Source organism: Cylas formicarius, unplaced genomic scaffold, assembly GCF_029955315.1.
Source record: "Cylas formicarius isolate icCylForm1 unplaced genomic scaffold, icCylForm1.1 PGA_scaffold_1__22_contigs__length_36826433, whole genome shotgun sequence".
NCBI classification, from domain to species: Eukaryota; Metazoa; Arthropoda; class Insecta; order Coleoptera; family Brentidae; genus Cylas; species Cylas formicarius.
This window is the reverse complement of record NW_026844264.1, coordinates 6031267-6055416: the sequence shown is the minus strand read 5'-3', so window position 1 is coordinate 6055416 and position 24150 is coordinate 6031267. Positions and strand designations below refer to the sequence as shown.

Below are 24150 nucleotides of genomic sequence, written 5' to 3'. Positions count from 1 at the left end.
AAGGGGGCTAAAGTTGGTGGCTATCTACTAAAGTGCCTACATCCAACGTTAGTGGAACTCTAGACGGCTGCGGGGCGTATTTATCTTGATATCGGATTTGATTACCCAAGATATCTTTCCGCTTATGTCTCAATCGAAGGAATTATATTTTAAATTGATAGGTTGTAAATCCAGTCCTTGGGTCTAGAAAGTTCGTATCCTGGTAGGACCATACTGGGAGTTAACTTTTTTTCAGTTCAAACAAAACGTCACCAAGAAAAAGTGGCCAATCACGTTTGGGTTGATCCACTAACAACACTTTAAGTGTTGTTTCAATTCTTGCTTTTGCCGTTAAATAGTTGGTGGGTCCTAAATGGGTCTATAAAAAGCTTTAATACATTTCTTTTAATACATTTCTTCTTTCACTTGTCTACACAAACGTCGCTTTGAAATTGGGGGCCTTTGTGTGAGATAATATTTCTCGGTGTTTCATATCGAAATAATATTTCCGGTACCAAAAATTCTATAATTTCTTTTCCATCGACCTTCCTGTACGATTTGGCTTCAACCCAAACAGTGAAGACATCTTTCACTAAAAAAATATACTGATGACCTTTCCTTGATAAATACCTAAAACATCAACGCTAATGACGTCCCATGGCTTGGCAGGTGTATGTGGTCGAAAGGAAGCATTCTTTAGTCTTGATCGAAAAACAAACCCGGCATTTCTCGATATATTTGCCATTGGTTTTCTTCATGTTCTTCCAATAGTACCTTTGGTTCGTCGCCCTGACTGTCTCATCTCTTCCAGGATGTGCAACTGCTGATAGACACATTCTGGGAGAACTACTAATTTATTATTGGAGGAATGATTTTTATAAATATATACAGAGATGTTCTTCCATGTCTTAATCAATACCATGAAATTCCTGCGGATACCGGGATAACAGATCAGGAAGTTTTTCCCAGGTACATGTTCAATTTTGAAAGAAAATCCCTGTAGCGGCAGTGGCCATCGAGTGAGTTTTATTTTTGTTTTTTTGTTATTATCCAGTCATAATAAAGACCTGTTGTCCATACGAAGTAAAAGTGGTTTGTCCTATGGATTATGCCTGACGCGTTTGATAGACTAAACAATGCTCAAGCATTATTTTCCGGTAATATGACAGTGTGTCTCAGTGTTTGTAAAAGTGGCACTCGCATAAGAAACAATCCTTTTTTCTAAATTTTCTCCCTCTTGTTACCAAACACATTCCATTCCTTTATCACTAGCATCAGTTTGAAGTATAATTTCTTTATTCAAATCTGGCCTATGTAAAATCAAAGGTTTAACAACCTCTGATTTAATATTCTCGAAAGAATTATGTTGTTCGACGTAACATTCAAATCGCAGAAATGATTTTAAATATTTCTTTGTCTTAGGCTCAGGGTAGTTTACAACCACATGTCTGTTTTGAGGCCTATTGGTTTCCTTGTAAATGTAGTGTCTAAGATAATCCAGTTCTTCCAACGCTATTTCGCATTTCGATGCTGAGATATGAAGATTACGCAGTCTCAAAAGTTCCAGGATCAAACATATATGTTGGAGGTGTGATGGGAAATCTTGACGGAAAATAAAAATGTCATCTAAGTAGACTATCACAAAATCACCGACAAAACCAGGGAGTGCCTCGACCATGAGTCTCTGAAATGTTACCGGAGCTCCTTTACATCCAAAAGGTATAACGTTAAAGTGGTATAGATGACCATCGGGAGTACAGAAGGTGTTGAATTTGTTTGAAGTATTTCATTTAGAGGCCTATAATCCACACAGAAACGGCAGTTCCCATCACAGATTAAATAATATTATTTTGAAGCATATCCTGTAGTAAGTTGTCTAAAATAGTCTTTTGCTGCTGAATTTTTTTCTGTTTTTTCAGTCGATTGTTATGTTTAGTAGTAGTGGTATAAAGTTTTTCTTTTTATTATCTTCGCTTAATTCAGAGGTGAGTTGGAAAGCGGTGTTAAACTCTAAGGTTGTCAATGGTTAATTCAATTGTAATTGCACCCGAAGAAGTAATATTTTTCAAGGCACACGCAAATTGTATTTGTTCAGATCAGGTTTACCATGTAGGGAAAATGTTCGAGGTAAAATATAGGTAAGAATGATGTTGTCTGCTGATTCAGATATATAATTGATATGATTAATCGGTAATGTGTTAATACCCGAGATAAAAAATTACGCCTGGTGCTTTCCCTCGAAAATTGGATCTACGTTGATAGGGGAATTTACCTAATTGTGGTTGGTTCTGTGTGAACCAACCGTTCTGGGCACGTTCTTACTGCTTTTGTTCCCTATGATGTGGATTTTGTGGGTAATTTTTGTGAAAATGCATAGCATTACAATATCTGCATTGGGCGGAAGGTTCACTAACATTAACCCAACTAGAATGATTCCTTTGAGTGGTATTATGACCGTGAAACATATAGACAATATCACTATTTTGCCTTACCTCTTGGAAAACACTTTCTACTGTGGTAATCTGTGCTTGTATATTCAAAGGGAGTGCGCAGAACAGCCCTAAGATCAAGATTGTCGTAGTCTTCATCTTTTCTGAAGTAGTTGTAACCAGCCGTTGGAAAAGCACAACTTTCTTGGAAATGCAAATATCAACAGGTTCCTTGTCCTTCTGCACCTCTCCGTAAAATTTGGAGTTTGCCTGAGCTATAGCGGTGGAATTAAATTTATTTGAAAATCTGTCCTTGAACAAGATATAACTTAAGTTGAAGGACTGATATGATTGTACCCAATTCAATGCTGGACCCCGAAGGCGACTTATCGCAAAATTAAGCTTATCGTAGTTTTCTATAATGTCGTAACTCAAAAAATACTGCTCCAACTGCTTCAAAAATAAACAAGGATTTTCATAATGTTAACCGTAAAACTGGTAAAGTAACGCAGGATGTTCGCGCTTATTTGTGGAGTTCTTTATTTTATCTAAAACAGATAAAAATCCGGAAGACGTGCCTTTGATAACTTCTTCTGTGGTTATTGACATAGTTGTATTGTATTCATGAGTCCTAAACTGTAAGAATGGGTTCGATGTTGAAATGGAACTCGTGATTTTATCCTCCAGATCCTCCTCAATTAATTTGGTTTTGTTGGCGAAATCTTTCATATATGCTTGGAAACTATCCATTCTGACCAACACATCGCCAATATGTTATCACGACTAACAAAGATAGCAGAGTGTGAGTTTTTTTACCATTTTAGTTGGGCGCATGTTTGCTTATTCCTTCTGGTTTAGGTATATCGAGAATAGCTAATCATACAAAAATTACTTCTTTGAGCCTTTATTTTAATAACCTTTTATTGCGGATTCCCTTGAAAACCCACATAGAAAATCCAAAAATAAAAAAGCAAATAAAAAAACCCAACCTCCTAACCATATATCATAAGAATATCTGTCGCCTTCCCTCTCGCGTTACACCGTAAAACTAACAAAAAAATAATGCAATGCAATGCAACGCACATTACCTAGCGCCATTCAAAAATAAGTTTAAAATTAGTACTACACTACTACTCTGGAAGTGATGAAGTATCTGTTATGGACTTGGTTTAGGCTATAAATTTGATGATAAAAACGTTTGTATCATTAACAAATAGGACATTTACTACTGGAGTCTTTCCAGGAGAAATAAAAACATGAAAAGTATGTCCCATTTTTCAGACTGGAGATCAAAAGTTAATGGATCACTATAGACCAATTTGTTTGACAAGTATTCTTTATAAAATAATGGAAGAAGCCAATTTAAAAAATAAATAAATTTCCTACCAGAAAGTAGCACTCTGTTTGCTACCTTTGACTTGGTAAATTATGCGATAAAATTCTTGGTCCAAAAGATATTATTTTTACTAAAAAACATAATATGGGTTTGAGGGGAGATTCCATAGTAATTTAGAATCTTACTTAAAGGAGCGCAGTCAATGTAGTAAAATATGTAACCTTCGTAACGAGACATTGGAAAGTAATTATTGAGTATCACAAGGTTTTGCCGTTGGACCACTACTTTATTCCATTTACGTGCTTAGTTTGCAAATTGCTAGCCTTAAATCTCAGTACTATAAATTTGCCATATTATTATTTACTCACACAGTCGAAAATGAGAAGGAATTAAAAAAAAAACAATAGATAAAGACTTGAATACATATCTCACATGGCTATACTCCAACAAATTAAAAATAAATATTGACCAAACAAAATTTATAATTCTGAGATATCTAATTCAAATCTGAGGGAGTTGTGGAAAGACCATTTTCAATTAAATGCAAATTTTGCAAAATATTTTTTTTTTATTTTTTTATATCTCTGATTATCTTACTTCTAAACTCTAATCAGAACAGTTGTGCAGTTCCGTCACGTAATCAAATCCGTATGTCTGAGCTTAGTCTTGCTACCATTTTTAAATGTGTTCCGATTTTAATTAATTCATTAGTTTAAAGTAGGTACATTCCGAAATGCAATCCTAACAACTAAATTAAGATTCTATTTTGTAAGGGTTTTGGCAACGTGGATGTTAGTTATCGTGTTTTGAAAGATAGAAAAAAGGTAAATACAAAAGTTTGAGGATTTTCGCTCTATTATCTTATGCAAAAACATCAATAACATACAGTTTATTGACATGTCATCTGGTCGTTTTTGAGATATTTCAGTTTTAAAATAATTATCATTCAATGTCTGCACAATAGCTATATTGTTTAAAAATGGTCAAGTTTGTCTTGACAACAACCTTATTATCTATGTTTGCAATTGTTTTAAGAATGTTCTACTTTTGACAACTAACCAAAACTAAAGATCTGCAGCGTAAGCTAAATAACTTAACAAATGGGTTGTATTGAAGAAGAAAAACGCCGAATAATAAAATTAGATTATTCACCCGGACATAATGTTGCAAGGGCTAAAAGAGAACACCGACAAATGTATCCAGGTACAAGGGTTCAATAAATTTCAATAAATTTCAATAAATGCAATTAAAAATGTAATTAAACAATTTGAAGACTGAAATAGTATCACACCGAAGACCAAAACAAAAGAAAGAAAATGAAGACCTCAATATATTACTTTACTTTCCATGTAAATTATTATACTATTACAAAACGACATCATGACTTTGAGTTCTACTTTCTTCATTTTTATGTTTCATATTTTTTGGAAAATCCTGAATATTCTATACCCGGAAAGTGCTATAGTAAAATTCAACGAACCCTAAAATATCAAAAATTTCACCCGGATAAGTTCCTTCCAGTGCAAAATTTAACCAATGAACATAAAAGGCAGAGGCTCGAATTTTGCACTGAAATGTATAAAAGATCTAAAGAAGATGGAGATTTTCCAAGTAAAATAATATTTGCAGTGTGCAGCAAGTGCAGCAAGTGTATTTAATAGGAAGAATAAACATTTTTGGTCGACCAATAATCCACACAAAATGCAGGCCGTAAAAATCCAAGGACGGACGTCATTTAATATATGGTATGTTCAGCAATATGGTGGTCGGACCAATATACGAAGGATCGTTGAATGGCCAACGAAATTTAAATTTCCTTGCAACAGTTATTAGAAAATGTGGCAGTTATTAATTATTTAAATTTAATTTGGCATCAAAATGGCGCACCTCCACATAATGTCCAACTGGTTACCGATTATCTAAATAAATATAGATGTTGGATAGGAAGGCAAGGAACTATCAAATGGCCTGCCAACATTCCCGACCTGAATCCTTGCGACATTTTTTATGGAAATACTTAAAAAACAAAATTTATTATAATAGGCCTGAAAGTGTACAAGTGATAAGAGAAGGACTTAATATCGTTTCACAAGATGTAAACAGAGAAAACTCAGATTTTATCACCTCGTTTATTAATAGGAAATTGAAAGAAAATATGTATAGAAGATGTATAGAAAGAAATGGAGGTTAAGGGGAAAATGTTTAGCATTAATTATTGATTTTTTTATTGTTTGAATAATACAATTTCATTATTTGGCGTTTTCCTTCTTGCGTATAACCCATTTGAAATGTCTTAAGTTATTTAACTTACGCTACAGATCTTTAGTTTTATTTAATTAATTAATTGTTGAAAGTAAAACATTGTTAGAAAAATTAGATAATATGGTTGCTATCAAAGCAAACTTGACCATTTTTAAACACTAAATCGAATGATAATTATTTTTCAACTGAATTACCTCAAAAACGGCAAAATAAAATGTCAATAAATTATATATTTTTGAAAACAGGAAAATAAGATCTACGAGTTAACCTAATAATATATAGGCCCTTCCATTTAAAAAAATGATGCCGACACAGTTGAGAATCTGCGATCGTCATTTGTTTTTTCTGACATTTGCATAAGATAATAGAGCAAAAATGCTAACTTTTAATTTACACTTTTTTTTGTCTTTCAAAATTAACCCTGTAGGTGGGTGTCAAAATATAATGAATAACCCTGGACATATTATTATTTTGTTATAATGCCCATATCTTATTATGGTATCTCAACTTGGTTCGGTGGCTTATTTATATGAACCGACACAAAGAAACGCATCAAATATATGGAAGAAAACAAATATTTATTAGATAGGTTTGTTTTGGCAATGAAAAGGGGGGAATTCGCAAAACGGCCAAATGGCCATTTTCCAGTGCTAACTTGTCCATTCTGGATTCTTCATATTCAAAGAAAAATACTTAAGAATTACCTGTTTTGGTAAGGCAGTTTTTTGTGGTAAGTGCTGCTTCACTAACATCCATAGCTGGCCTTTCATTAAACTTGGCTGAAATGGAATATTCCCTTTTTGCAGTCACTCGATGAGAGACTGCTAGGTCCAACTTTGATTAAAGTAAAAAAAAAATGCATTAGTTTTTTCCGCAAAGTATATTCGTATTGAAGAATTGGGAATTCCCGTGCCTACAAAAATAAAACTTTCATCTCTGTTCGTAGGTTAGAAAAAGTCTACTTTTTCCATAAAAAAGAAATATAAATATATTCCTTTTTTTTTCAAACTGTTTGTAGAGAATCGTCTTGTCAGCTTTTTCTAGACGCTTTACTAAATATCCAAGCCTTGTCAAAAAATTCTGGAATGAATAAAAAGGCATCATTCCGGTTTTTCACGTATTCTCTCAAAAATGTCATTCGTTTATGGTTGCTCTATTAAATATTTCCGGCTTGAAATACTGCTACAAAAATTCAACTTTTTTAATCCCTGAATCGATTTCGTGTACATTTTTGCGTAGAGATTCTACTGTTACATGTTCCCATATAAGGGAGGACAAGTAATCATTGAAACCAGAAAAACAGGTACATAACATTAACTCGTGTCCGTATGTTGTGCTTGTATACTTTATAAAGGGGTGTTCCGTGTGCTCCGATATGACTGGCTAGGATTTTAACTCTACGTTTATTGATGCCACTAGAAACAAGCTTATGCACCGATTTTAAATAAATATATAACAACACGACACAATAAGACGTAATAAGTATTTTCTTAATTAATAATTTTCAGAAACTGAAATTGCTCGTTCATAAAAATGAGATGGTTGCAAGTATGGAGACACTAAATACTTACATTGTCTACGTTTAAGGGTAATAGCGGTTTTCCCGCAATAATCGTAGCACAAGAGCTCCCAGAGCTTGATATATAACCTAAAGCAGAACTAATATAGTTTTTTTTAGCTTTTAGTTTGAGTGACATTAGACTTACGAAATATTATGCACTTAGAATGAAAAGAAAAAACTGATTATTCATTATTGATTTTGTTAATTTATAGACCTCGCTCAGGAAGTACGACAGGACGTTTCTTCTAACTAACTTCTTCGTTTAATATTTCGTCTACGGTTTTTGAAAATACAAAGGTAATGCCACATACTGCAAGCTATTTTGACAACATTTTTGTGAATTGTGAATACAGAAACACTCTAGTATTGGACGCTTTTATTTCTGATCATACTGCCCTAAAAATTGCATTATCGTTAAAGAATTTTAAACCACATGGGACTAAAAGAATTTTCTCAGAAGAAAATAAGCAAAAAAAACTGCCTAAAAAACAAAAGTGGGAGGATGTAGTTATAACAAAAAGGAATGAAGCCCATCAAGAGTTGAACTCTTTCATGAATTTGTTTTGTACATTATTTAATCAATCACACAAAGATAACGATAATATTAAAGAAACGAAAAGAAAAACTTCATATTTTGTTAGATTTGGCTAGGCAAAGTTGCTCGATATAAACAGGAACACAGAGTTGTTAAGAGAAAATATGATAATTTTGTAAAAACAGAACGATCTCTGGCATACGAGGTTATGCTAATGCTTTCTGATAATAAATCCAAATGCATGTGGTCAATATGCAATGAGTTTCTGGGTAGAAACAGTATGAAATGAAATGAAATTTCAAATCATTGTAATGAATAACTGTTAAACATTGTGCCTGAATTATTAGAAAACTTAGAAAAAAAAGGCATTTTCCAATAAAATACCTCTAAATTCCATGTTTTTAAGACCGGTAACACCTGATGATTTTGCTGGACAAATTAAAAAACCTAACATTGGAATAGACGAGATTCCCAATTCGTATAATGAAAATTTCTTTTCCATTTGTTAGTAAAGTGTTTTGCCTATTGATTAATGGCTCCTTTTAAAATGGTGTTTTGCTAGACCAACTGAAAATAGCTTTAATAAAATCACTCTATAAAAGGCGAGACCCAGAAGTAACTAGGCATAAGGATGGGTAAAGAAAATATGAATATTGTAAAGAGCACTAAATTATTACGTTTACAAATAAACGAGTGTCTTGATTGGTCTCAACATATTGATTATTTGCTAAATAAATTAAATTCAGTTTGTTATGGAATTAGAATTGTCACAACCTATATAAGGTATAGTATCATTTTTGGGGAGGTTGTGGTTAATTGCAGAAAATTTTCGTGGGTCCAAAGAGGACTCTTCTTACCTTAACAAAATCAATATAAAGAGAGTTACAGAGGAGTGCTCAAAGTCGAAGGCATTTTCACCGTGTACGTTTTATATAATTATGAACCAATATTATTCTTTTTTAAAAATAGAAGGAACTTCGAGCTGCAGATATAACACCATAACCTTGAATGTAAATTACCCTATTCACGGTTTAACCTTAACCGAAAGAAGTCCCTGTTACATGTACCTGAGATTGTATAATAAATTGCCAAATAATGTAAAAGCAATTGAAAATCTGAAATTCTTTAAGTTCACTATAAGTTACTAACAGATTTAGAACCTTACTCTTTAGAAGACTTTTTTCTGTAGTCCTTAATTACTGATTAATTAATACAATGTAGGTAAATAAAATTGGTGATACAATCTAGTGTCTTTTCTTTTTTTAACGCCGATTTCGTTTGTGTTTGATATGTTATTTTTATGTAATGTATTTGTAACACAATGTGAAATAAAGTTTATTATTGTTATTTTTATTCCTTGAAAACAATATTTCAAAACAAAAATTAGTAAAACGTGACACTAGTCAAAGTCGAAATGGTTGATGGAATGGAATGGAAACAGTAGGGGGGTTGTGCATTTTTACACGACTCGAAGAGAAATGACCAAGTAAAGCCACACACTTTCGTTCCCGGAAAATTAATATCGCCTTTTGAGGTCTTTCTCCCGCGCGGAATTTTCACGACGCAATTTAAAATTAAAAGCCGGGTTTTGCGGCTTCCATAATTGCCCTAAATGGGGGACGGGAAACAACATCAACCCCTTAACGGAGATTTTAATTGCGTGAGCTCGGCCGCTCCTGGCGCAATAAATTTTTTTGCCGGCACGCACGAGTTGGAGAAATGTTTTATTTCTATTAGGTTTCAGAGTTTATTGTATTGGTATTGATATGGGTTAGGTTTTTTTCTTGCCGACATTTTCTACAAGCGTTCAGCGATTTATTAGGAAAGCAGTATTTTTATTTGCTTAATAAAATAAAAGGAGGCAAATATATTGATACCAAAAATATACCCGCTACCCCAAAACGAACAAAGAAGTTTTAGATGGCGATTTCTTGTTAAGAAGTATGAAAAACAATTTTTATAAACGTGGGTCCGGAAATGAAGACTTTTCATGACACAAGAAACAGATTTATTGCATGTGAGTGAACAAAGTTATTTCTACATGGAGGTTAAACATCTCCTTTTTTTTATTTTTACTAAATTTCTCTAGAAGGTTTTTATTATATTTATTTCTTTACTTCACAGGACACCTGAAGACGTAACCACAGAAAAATTAAGAACTGAAATCGTAAATGCTTGCTAGGAGATAAAATACACTTGATAAGGTAGATTTTAAATTTGTTGTAGTCTAATTTATGTTATGGATCCCCTGGACTTAATCATTTTAATCTATTAGGGTTGACTTGGCTTTTTAATATATCAAGCAACATTGCCAAATTTCAGCACAATCGAGTGAATATATTTTTATATATTAAAATAAAATTCTTTGTCTTGAAAACTCTGCTTTTCCGGACTTTTTAACATCGCTTATCAAGGAATCATCGGCTAAAATATCTATTTTTTGAAAATCCTATACCGACAACAGGCAGTCCTTCAAATTACTACGCCAAGCGGCCATGGGAAAACGCCTGAAATTATTTTCGAGTTTCTAACATAGTCAGCAAGGGGAGTAATTGCCATTTTTATTTATTTCAATATTCTTATTCTAATCAGAAATATGAATAAAAGAACATCAAACGCACAAAAATATGAATTTTTCGAAGCATTTTTAACATTACGGGTCGTTAGTTAAGATCTAATTGTCAAAAATTTACGGAACAAAAAGATAATTTATTATTTAGAATGCTAAACGAAATTTAAAATCGAAATTAAATTTTGTTACTTATCGTTATTACGTTTTTTTGTAATACTTCGAAGTTGAACAAAATTGCCCCGCCACTGACATTATTACTTCGTTTTGACATTCTTACCCGTTTTAGAACATAAAAAATTAACAGAGCATTAAACGAAAAAGATTAAAATTTGTTTGAGTATTTGAAGAATACTAGCTGTTAATACAAGAAAATTTTGCACAGACCGGGTTTTAAAAATTAAGATAATTATACCATCTGAGAAGTTCAGAAACTCCGAAATAATATCAGAATTTTCTTTTGGTCGATTGACTTATATATATGGCTCCCTATTGCGGGATTGTCTTATATCTGCATAAGAGTGTATTATACAGGAAAATTTGGAATTTAATTAGTTCAAAGAAAATAGATGTTATTGTGTCTGCTGACCGGGGTTTTTCCGGACTCATGGAAGCAGGCTGAAGGTATGCCCGTTCCAAAGAAAGAGTGTCCAAGTAGCATTAACGGTTTTAGACTCATCAGTTTGCTGTCAACCATCTCAAAGATTATTGAAAAAATTGTAGCTAATCAACTTCGTCAGTTCCTATGCGATAACAAAATCCTCCCAGACACTCAATTCGGTTTTCATTTTCTTCACAGCACTACTTTTGCCTTGCTTCATGTTACTGATGATTTAGTGGGAGCAGCGGATTCTAAATTAAACTCTTGTCTCATACTCTTGGACTATAGCAAAGCGTTCGGTTCGACACCTTGGATTATTTCCTTCTCCTACCTAAACTGGAATTATTCGGGATAAAAGGTACTTCTCTTTCTTTTTCTACAAATTTTCTTGGTCAGAAATACCAAAGGGCAGTTATATGAAATACTCATTCAGATGCCATTACTTTAGAGAAGGGTGTTACCTAGGGGACTATTCTGGGACCCATTTTGTTCTCAGTTTATACAGCTGACTTCTCTAATTTTCTTAAATGTTGTAAATTTCATCAATACGCCGATGATACTCAGTTATATTTATCTTTTGTGGCTAGTGCCGCTACTAAAATAAATTTAGATCTAAAAATAATTGCGGAGGTATCTGCGGCTCACATAAAATAATTAAATAAATATAAAATAATAAAAGGGAAGATATTGTAAAAACCGCCTCTTTTAAGATTACACTAAATGATGAGATTATCTCTCCTTCTTCAGACGGGTGTAAAAATTTATTATTATGGTTTGACGGTGACTTGTGGTTTTCTAAGCATGTTGCTTTGGTATTACAAAAATCCCTTTATAAGTTGAGAATATTGTATATTCATAAACATTTTCTCAGTAAAGAAATCAAACTTAAACTCTGTGATATGTCAGTTTTATCCCATGACTCTTATTGCAGTATTGTCTATTGGCCAGCTATACTTAATCCAGATAAGGAGAAACTCCAAGGACTACAGAATGCTTGTATTCGTTTTAGTTACAATCTCAGAAAGTATGACCATATTTCACAATGCCTCTCTGATTCGGGTTGGCTCAAGCTGGAGGACCGATATAAAGATCAGTTCGCCACTTTTGTTTTTTTACTAAACTCCAATAAGACCCCGTCGTACTTGTTTGATAAACTTTGCAGACAGGAGACATCCGTCATTATTTAAGATATTGCGTTTCTTGACACACTTCGGTAACTTTTTTCTATAACGCAGTTAAATTATTTAATGAAAATCCTTGTGCTATAAGGTCCCTAGCCACAATAAAGTCCTTCAAAAAAACGTTAATATTGTTTATTAGACCCGCCCGTAACTAGCAAAAGCGTATGAGTTTATGATGTGCGTCTATTTCTTCTGTTTACGATGTATATACGGGGGTGTATTTTGTTGACAATTATGGTGTTGGTGCTGTTGTTCGTGTGGTTACATGGAAGAGCACAAATTACGAATGTCGCTATTCTTGTATTGTTACTTATATTGTAATATATTGATTATCAATAAAGACAGTTTATTATTATTATTATATAATTTTAATTATAAGGCTACGATTCCTGACTAGGTCATTGACCATAACCTCCCAAATAAGTCCAAAAGCAATCCACATTTGCCACTGTGGTTCTTCCTTACATTTAAAATATTACCGATCACATATCAAAAGTTCGTAAGAAATATAAAGTCAAAACCATTTACCACTCGTTCAAAAATCTCTCAACATCTTCGATCCATCAAAGATAAAATTTCGTTTACAGCATTCCATGCATATACGGCAAAGAATATATTTTAGAGACCGGATGAAAAATATCACCTAGGGCCCAATAACATGAAAGACCCTTAGGACTACTACAAATCAACTCATCAGAAGTTGCCGAACACAATCGCGAAACCGAACATCACATATTATTCGATAAAACCAAAATTTTTGCATGTAGTCAATTCTTCTACCAAACAAGAATCCGCGAATGTATAGAGAAGCATAGGCAACTAAACAATCTGAACCACGACTCAGATCTTTACCTTTCACCAATATGGGAATAAATCATCGGAGAGAATATTCATACTTCTGCTTGCCCACAGGACGATGGCCAAGCTTGATTTATAAACAGCCGACGCAGGATTAATCCAGATGGTAGATATAAATAGTATGTGTGGAAGTTTCTTTGAAAAAAAACTACCTGTGACGTCCGTTAGTCCGGTGCAGTCAAGCGTGAGGTTGGTGCCAACATTGGTATGCTCTATTAAAGGTTGCCAGATTGTAGGCACTTCCACGCTTGGATTGCTAAAGATGTTTCCACTATTCTTAAACTATCGTTTTTTCAAAAGCATTTCCCTGTAGACCACTCCAGCTTTGAACCAATTGATGTTGTATCATTCGGTCCATGCATAAGGCCTTAAATTAATTACCATAGATGAAAGAAATGGAAGACCACATACTCGAGAATATCTATAAAGCTTGTGCCAAAATCAGAGAAGGACTTTAGAGGAATAATAAGACAAAGCTGCTAAAATTTGAAATTCAACTGCCTGAGACAATAAACAGCAACAAACTATTTTGGAGAAGAGAAGAAAAAATACTGATACCACCAAAGAGAAGCAGGCGGCCATCAAGGACTCACAATAGTACGTGAACATGAAGACTCTCCCAGTGGACAATGGCAACGCAACAATCATTATGGATGTGCAGGAATACGACCACAAAATGAAAGGAACGCTTGCTCAAGGCAACCACATACCATTTCTAGTGACCCTACTAAGTCGATTCAAGGAAGAATCTATTGAGCATTGCACCAATATTCTGGATAATATTAGAACTCAGTCCGACTAGGGATTCCGCAACCAGATTTGTCCTTCGTTCGCCTCTGATGGGAAAAACTCCTTCATTTGTAAAGAAATTCGGGCATTTGGTAGATATTTAAAAATAAGATAAAATTATGTAGTTCAGATAAAGTTTATACACCAACTTGCCCTTGGAGGAATCATTAGACATTGTAGAGACCTGATTGAGTAATGATACACACTTCCAGACAGAACTTCGCTGCCCCTGGAGGGAGTGATGGAGCTCCTTGGGCGTGCATAACTGTTACCTCCAACGCAAAGAGTATTTTTTAGACACAAGATGATGGGCTCTCTTCTCTGCTAGCGAATCTATACATAGCGCATATATACTTAGTATCTGACTTGGATATATTGACGATACATGACGTTAGATAGATTCTTTTCTCAATCATCTTAATTCTTTGAAAACATCAATTAAAATCATGGCTGCCTATCCTTTCTAAGTATTATCTAGAAGCCTAAACATAAAAAGTATATAAATTTGTACTCTAACCATTCTGAAGCAACCAAACTAATAAGCATCCAAACATTCTACAAAAGAGCAACCACAATTAAGCAGTAATAAAACTAATTTGCTTCACAATAGCTACATAAATTGTAGACGGAAATCAAAAGCAGAACTATCATACTTACAAAAACAAATTCAGAAACACCGACTCAGGAGTAATAGCGTATCTACCGAATACCATATATCGGAGAAACATAAATACCTTTGAACGTAGGAATTCACGAACATAGGAAACACACAATGAGGGGTGAAACACAGAGGAATCGTGGAACATGTATGGACAGCACAATATCAAATGTTTGGAAGCCCGGGTTGTCCATAGCGAACCGCAATGGAAAACCCCTTTAGCAATCCAAGTGTGGAAATGCCTAGCATCTGGCAACCCTTAATAGAGCATACCAATGTTAGTATCCTAACAGAACAACATTACGCATGGACTGCTCCAAACTCCACGGTTGAACGCAGTAGTCTAGTATGTAAGCCCCTTCGCCTTAGAATTAAAATTAGAATGCACTGAATAATGATATATATATATATATATATATATATATATATATATATATATATATATATATATATATATATATATATATATATATATATATATATATATATATATATATATATATATATATATATATGATGACACTATATTCCGGGATATCATCCGTTCGCTCGTTGAACTCCGACTGGAATCCTGCATCCGACTGGAATCCTGCAAATCTTGCATCCGACTGGAATCCTGCAGACGTTTCGCCAAAATCTCACTTGGCATCTTCAATGCTCGCGCTCCGAAAACACTTCGAACACTTCGGAGCGCGAGCATTGAAGATGCCAAGTGAGATTTTGGCGAAACGTCTGCAGGATTCCAGTCGGATGCAAGATTTGCAGGATTCCAGTGTCGGATGCAGGATTCCAGTCGGAGTTCAACGAGCGAACGGATGATATCCCGGAATATAGTGTCATCACATTTTTCCATCCGTGAATCAATACGTGAGAATATATATATATATATATATATATATATATATATATATATATATATATATATATATATATATATATATATATATATATATATATATATATATATAACGTTGTGTAAGCAAGAAATGCAAACAACTGAACTTGGATAATATCTTGGTATTTCTATTGAATTCAAACCAATATTTCATATTTTAAATGGCACATAGGGTAAATCCTGAAAAAATATAATAATATACCACTATTATATCTTTCAGAACGGTAGTTTGCATAAGGTTTTCCTATCCATAATCTCACTAGTTCCTTAACCATATTGATAAACATTTTAAAAGATGTAAAATTAGATGTAACATTATTTTGAACAGTAGGCGTTTTAACCATCTTTGAAACTCAAGAATCATTTTCTAGGGATTGATATTAAGAATTGATTTATCATTTGGAAATTAACAACCAATTATATATATTTCACAGAAGTCAAGAAAATCCAATATTTACTTCTAGTTAACATTGATTCTGACCAAGTGTACTATAAAAAGTAGAGAGGAATTATTGAATTGTTATACATGATGGGTCAAAAAAATAAACAAGCTGGGTTTTGTCAGCATATGACTGAGGTTGGCAAATGAAATATATACAGTAAAAATAATAGCGGCTCAAGATTGATCCTTTAGGCACTCCTGATTCCACTTCATCAACATTCGCTGTCGCAACACCAGCTGTCGTCCTAACAACTTGTCTTCTATTTTGCAAGCAGTTTTAAATGAAGGTCAGTTGACCGTCAGATAAAATAAAATATTATAAAATATTGCAAATTAGCGCATAAAAGCTTGAGGAAAGTCGAGTGGAATTTGTATGGTCGCAAGTTTGTCATCTGAACTCTGAAAAATTCGATCTCTCACATTTAACACAACTGTTGTAGTACTGTGTCCCGGACGGAAAACCGATTGAAAAACAGATGCAATGTCATTATTTTTAATAAATTCATAGAGCTGTAAATAGACAACACAGGTAGTAAGCTAATCGGCAATTCAGGGAAACTTACTTTAGGAATGGGAAACACACAACAGCAGTCTTCCAGCAGACTGTAAAGTAACTATTCTTGAAGCATGAATTTACTATGTGGGTTATATGGTTAAGTAGTTTTGGTAAACTCCCGAATGAATGAATTCCCGAAGCGTTTGATTTAAGACTACAGATAGCTGACTTTATTTCGTAATCTGTAGGGAAGTGAACCTCAGAAGCGTTATGTCGCGTAGTCTGAAAACGTTTGATCAATTCGGCATCTGCCTGTGTACCCGAAAAAGCCGCAAGAAAATATTTATTTAGCGCGTCACAATCCTGCTTGTTATTTGGTAACTCCAGTCTTGGTTGAGTGAGAATATGTGCAGATTTCAAAAGTTTCCACAGAGTTTTCTGAGACCCGACAAACTTCAGATACGCCGCTTTTTCACGCCTCAACGAGGATAAAGCAAAATTGCGAAGGTGCTTATAGGTATCCCAATTGCAAACTGATTTATTCAGTTTATTTATAGTTTTCTATTTATTTTTATATTTTATATTTCCCTAAGAGTATACGTAAGCCAAGGGGCATGAGGCTTACTCAGTCTCACGGAACGCACAGATCGAATATTTTAACCAAATTCTTAGTAAGAAACTCAATTTTGCTATTAATGTCATTCATATAATAGAGTTCGTTCCTTTTAATTTTGTTCATTCTTAGTAGAAAGCCGGGTCGTCGAAATGCTCGTAGCATCTGTAAACACACATTCTTTGTTTTCGAGATTTAACTGTGAGAGCTCACAAAACACCAAACTGTGATCAGAAATTAGTGACCCTTGTAGGTTCATTAATTACCTGCGATATATTATAACAGTCAAAACAGCTGCTGGTAGGATTTAAAGGATCCATTGAGTTCACATTTACATTACATAACTGTGCAGTCAAATGTTGGTGTAACTTCAGATAATATTGTATGATACGAGTTTACGCTTTCCCCTAGAGAACACTCTGAACAACTCCGACCATTACAGAGAATGTTTTAATACTAAAATTGATCAGCAAATTCTCTAGTAGGTTATTATCACCAACGTGAACATAATATTTTGAAGCTTTTATATCAATACGAACATAAATGGCTAGGTCGCCTCTAGCTCGATCTATACGGTCTTTCCTAATTAAATTACAACCCTTAATTTCGACTAACTATGTGATAATTAAATTAAATAATTAAATCTTTGATATCCAAAAAGTGAGCAGTTAAAGAACTAACATTAAAGTTATCACTATATTGCAAAATTTTTGTTTAACAGTAATATTTAATTTCCCGCTTTTTAGGTACGGTTGATACTATGAATGTTTTTCTTATGCTTCAGACGCAATTGGGCGAAGAATGCAAGATAAAAATGATAATCGCGAATATAGTGCTCTACACGTGTGTGAATTTCGCCGGGTTTTACACCAAATACCTCACGGATCGGAGCCAACGAAAAGCTTTTCTAGAAACTTACAGATCGATGGAGACCAGGTACAAGACGCAAGCGGAGAATGATAAACAAGAAAAGTTGCTGTTGTCTGGTAAGTATTTGTCATAAACAGTGTGGAACAAGTGCACGTGATGATTTTTTGGAAAATTCGGTACTAGTCAGTGTCGAACTAAAATAGATGATGCAACAATGATGAACTACAATTTGAAATTCACTGCTGGCTTGTGATTATTTTTGCTTAATATGTTCTAATAATAATTTAGTTGTGCTTTTTTCCATAAAATGATACTAGTAACAGTCTAGCTCGGCAGTTATTTTAACTAAATTGAAATTGTGGTTGCAGTTTGCGAAATCTCCGTATCTCTGGATCAATTTATTCCTTGATCCTGGCGTAACACACAAAAACTATCAAAGTTTTATTTTTTCAAATAGCATACCGTGTACATTATATAAAATTGAAAGGTAATTAAATTACTAGATATAAATAGAGATCCTAGACCGCACAGGTTTTAATATTGTGCGGGAAGATTTGATATTATCTTTATTCTTAATCTTTAATCACAATTTGAAAGAAGGGCACCCACCTCCCGAGTATATAGAAATATGCCAAAGTAGTATCTGCTTATCAGACTGGCAGTAAGATTGATATCATAAACCGGACAAATCGTTCACAAGCCGTGAAGATAATGAACGGCATGACACCCTAGAAATTACAAAAGGCGTTAATTAATTCTCATTAATCTCAGATTAACAACGTTGCTTCTATTTCTTTCACTTTTCAAAGCATCTCCAAAACTGGGAGTATACGTGTGCTCTACTTGTTTCATTTGTGGGCAAGTAAGGGGTGTTTTTTTTTTCGATGTATAGAACTTTAAGTTACAATAAAACAACGATGGACTATTCGATTGACATGAAGTTTATTTATCCGAAAGATAATCTTGTGGCATTACATTTTAAATATGGTTTCTGGCATATGACCGCCACGGCTGGCGCGGATGTAGTCCAATCTGGACGTCCAATTTTCGATTACTTTTTCCAACATTTGTGGCCGTACATCGGCAATAACACGCCGAATGTTGTCTTCCAAATGGTCAAGCGTTTGTGGCTTATCCGCATAGACCAATGACTTTACATAGCCCCACAGAAAGTAGTCTAACGGTGTTAAATCACAAGATCTTGGAGGCCAATTCACAGGTCCAAAACGTGAAATTAGGCGGAATGAAAGAGTTAGTAATCATAGCTCTATACCGATCACCATTGGCTGTAACGTTCTGCCCATTATCGTTTTTTAAGAAGTACGGAGCAATGATTCCACCAGCCCGGTGTTTCGACATACACTTGAGGATTAGCTTAGCTCGAAATGGGGCAGTTTTGTTTGTTGACGTAGCCATTTAACCAGAAATGCGCTTCATCGCTAAGCAAAATTCGCTTATGAAAATCGGGAACAACAGCAATCTCGTTTTGGGCCCATTCGACGAATCTACGCCTTACTTGATGATCGTTTGGCTTCAGTTCTTGTACAAGTTGGATTCTGTAAGCACGTAAACCAAGATACTTTCGCAAAATCTTACATAAAGTAGATGGACACAGATCCAATTCCTGTGCTTGATGGCGGATGTACTCATTCGAGTCTTCCTCAATGCTACGCTCTACAGCAGCAATAGCTTCTTCTGTACGCACCGTACGACGTCTCTGGGGATGCAAGTTATCAATAAGAGTAAACGTGGTGCGAAAACGTTCCATGGTTAATCGAATTAACTGCTCTGATGGACGATTTTGTCGACGATAAAATGGACATAGTGCGCGATACGTATTCCGAACAAATTGCACTATTTGCAAGCGTTGTTCAGGAGTCTATTCATGATGAATTGCCAAACCAAACTGAGAATAAATCATTTGACAGCTGTTACATCGGTCGCCATCTTGAACAATAATGCCAACTTAAAGTTCTATACATCGAAAAAAAAAAAACACCCATTATGAGGTTATTACAAAATAGCAGAAACTAACCAAATAGAGCAAGTATAGATTCCGGTCAAACATTTAATGCCTTCTGTAATTATAAACACTTATCATCCTAGTTTGGGGATGCTTTACAAAGCGGAAGAAATAAAAGCAACGTTGTTAGTTTGAGATTAACGACAGTTTCGAAAAGGGAATTTTAATTTTTTGCTGGTTTGTGTCAAATAAATTGCTACTTTAAATAAACGGTTTTGCTTCTTTCTGGCGGCATGTTAAAAGAATGTCAAGGTGATATTGCTTGGATAAACATTGCCGTTTGCCAGTTTATCAGGTCTCCTTGAGTAAGATTCAGCTCTTGATACGACCTATTTAACCTATCAAATTAATTAACAATTTTCACGAACCTAGAAACCTAGATAAAGAGCATCCTACGAAAGCGGCAACGCTTCATAAAACATAATATAGGTTGTAGCTTAATTCTCCAAATTTTTGTGAAATAAGTCAAAATTTCTTAATTAAGTCAGAATATCCCAGAAACAAGTCAGAATTTATGATAAACAAATCATATTTTTTCACTTAAATCGGAAGGGATATTGCGAATCGAAACTTCAGATATATAGGGTAATGCATAAATAATGGACAATCTCTAAACTGGATTAGCCACCCAAAATATTATGAAATGCCAACATTTGATTTGAAGTTTTTTAGTTACTACTAACGAAATTGTTATTGTTCAATATTTTTTGTTCTTAACAACATTTTAAATGCAAATTAGTCAAAAACCTACAGACGACATTTGTATGAAAAATTGATAAACAGATAAAAAAATATGATTCGATTTATCCAAATATTATAGGGAAACTAGCGCCCTCTATAAGCAACTTCCAAATAAACTGCCAATTTTTATAATAATAATAATAATTATTATTATTATATCTAAATTATCCAAAAATCAAGAACTTTAACAATTTAACCATGGCAAATGAAAAATAATAGAATTATCACCCAAAGGGAGCTTTTAAACTTAATCTTTTTCATACAAATAAATTAAAAAAAAAACACTACCTGCTACCTAAAAGATACAAGCTTTTTAGACAAATAAGACTTCTGATTAGTTTTTCATGTTTTGCAAGTAAAATCATAGAGGTGAAGGTCATATTTTCTAATATTCTAAGAAAATCTGAACTTTCCATAACTGACTGACCATAAACTGAATCAGCATATGATAGCCTGGATATCATTAATTATTCACCCACACATTATTTTAAAGTTGGAGCCCATTATTTCACAATTTGGATAGAGTCTCTTAAGCAATCCATAGAAGTATTAACAGAGTCAATTGACATGTCTTGTAAATCGTTTGTCAGTATCCTTCGAAAGACCCAGAATTTTTGCTTCAGTTTCAAACTTGTACGTTTTCTGATGTAGTCTACCTGTTTCTGTGGTTCGAATAATATGACCTCAAGATATCGAGTAGAGAATTTATTTCCTGTCAAATACTTTATTTGCTTGAAAAGAGTAAAATAGTAAAGAATCGTCAGAATTGTTAATAGATACATGTTTCAAAATAAAAGAGAAGTTAAGAAGAATTTAGTGGACCTATCTTGAAAACAAAAAAAACCTTTGACAAAGAATTCCAATATCGACAATATCTAAAGCTCTGCCGTATTCTAGCAGAATAAGACAAGACATTTAAATTCGTTTACTTCGACAAACGGAGTAACATTTCCAAATGATTTACGGAAACCGGATAATCTGGATAATCTTGTTCTAGTCACTTATTAGCGTACTTTTTTCTGAAACCTTGGAGGTAGTAGGTGAGATACTAATTGGTCGTAATTGTAATCTGTCACTGCGTTTGAAATTTTTTGAAAAGGGATCGCAAGCGATAAATTGTTAAACCCAGAGCATTGCTGTTGTAAAACACACACCCAGACCCACACACACACACACACATACATACACACACTCACACACACACACAAACACACACACAGACACTCACACAAACACACACACACACACACACACACACACACATGCACACAGTTTTCAAACATTTTTTAGTATCAGCCTTACTAACCTCATTAAAACTTAAAGTTATATTGGGATTTAAATTATGCTTTTTGTATTTATTTAAATAGTGAAGTTGTGATTAAGTTTTAGAAACCAAGGCGTAAAAATAAAGTTATGGTTGATTTGTATAAGATTTTTAAGATTGACCAGGTGACATGGTGAAAGCTTTATTTTATTTATTTATTACTCCTGGGTGTCTAAGACAATTCCACTTAATGCATTTCTTTTTCAGAACAAAATCCATAAAATCTTTTTGTTCATAGATTGCCTAGTATAGTTTTGAAGATTTTGGTAAAAATCCCAATGAGCAGTGTGTTTTCTAAGCTTCAACTTAGCTAATAGAGATAGTCTTTTTAATCACTGGGGTAAGCCATGGAGCTGGAGGTTTTGTAAAGGCGAGCCGTCTTTAAGGCCGTGCAAATTTCAAAAACTAGGTTCAAAATACTATTGAAAATTTTAAGCATTTCATTAATATTGGAGCTAAATGACATCCAATAAAATCTGCGTATCTTTAATTATTCGTGTTGGCTCATTAATTAATTGAGTTAAATTGACTGTCTCCAAAAAGCTAATGAGATTTGCTACCTGTCTTGAAAACCACTCAGCTTACAGTTCTAAAGATCAATATTTACATCACCAAAAAGGCAGAATCGTCGACATATAAGTTTCTAAGATACTGATAACACAACACCAACATACTCCGACATACTCCAGAAATATAGCTGCATCTCCATCTTTTGTTTGCCTATCAGCTCTTAATAATTGACATCCTGGTACAAGCAAAATTACAGATTGTACAATTTCATCCAGCCAAATTTTAGATATGACGAAAATATTGATAATATTCACCTCAACAATATTAATAGATTCAAAATTCAGAATGATGGTACTATAAAAAGTTTTCGATGAAAAAATTCATAATAAAATTAAAAGACATTAAACGCCCTCCGAAACGATTTGTACGCTACATGTTGAGCTCATTAATTATAATAATAATATATCATAATAGATAGATAGATAGATAGATAGATAGATATATAGATATATAGATCATAATAGATAATAATGATAATAGTAGTAATAATAATCATAAACTTTATTTAAAATATATATAGAAACATATACAGATGTTGAAAGGGCGAGAGTGCAACTAACCCAACATAAGTTAGTTCAACTGATTTACAGTTATCCCGGCAAAATAATTTCATTTTTTTAAAAATCGCTATATAATACAATCAATATCAAGCTAAAAGTTGGGATTGAGCAACCGCGACGACATACGTAAATGACCTCTCAGACATAGCACAGCGATGGAGAGGGATAATACTATTTAACCTTAAATTTAGGGTATTAACATCGGTAACAAATTTAATTTCAGAAAAAGATATTTTGGGTATTTAAATTTAGCAATTAGTATGGGCAGTATCTATTAACCTGTGACTAACGGACCTTCTCCGCGGTGTACCATATATAAATCTTAAGCAGCACTTTTATATTTTTTCCATTTGGTCCATACACTATATCAAAGTAATTAAAAATAAACAACACAATAAAATCACACAACATTTCTTTTATATCATGACTAAGTATATGTCTTGACCTATGTAACCCTCTCAATCGACCTATGCTTTTCTGTATACATACAACATGCAACAGTAGTTCCTGGTTTCCAATTCGAATACATACGTCTGGAGTTAAACGTTTCACGAGCCGCCCGATGAAACATCACAACAACAGATTTTTCCGGGTTTCATTGCAGGGAATGTTCACTCCTAATTATCTCTAAATCATTGTTTATTAGTTCTCATCCTTCGCGAAATGTTGTAGACGAGATCGAGTAGTATACTTGAGTGTCGTCAGCAAATTGTGCAAAATTGCTCTTGAAAAGTTTTTCATTTTCGAAGTATAAAGAATGAAAAGAATCGGTGCTAATATAGATCCTTGAGCTTAGTCTTAAACGTCATACCTTTTACAACAACGTGAAAATCGAGATATTTTAATATCTAAAGCAGT

General features: G+C 33.8%; 1 protein-coding gene across 1 annotated transcript in view; it reads left to right on the top strand.

Annotated features, from left to right (window-relative positions):
• The window catches only part of LOC132696188 (adenylate cyclase type 8), a 263174-nt gene that overhangs the window by 176569 nt on the left and 62455 nt on the right, over positions 1–24150 (top strand). Inside the window, exon 8 of the mRNA XM_060660881.1 lies at positions 17989–18190. Within this exon, the coding sequence (XP_060516864.1) occupies positions 17989–18190 (202 nt within the window). The remainder of the gene's footprint in view (positions 1–17988; positions 18191–24150) is intronic.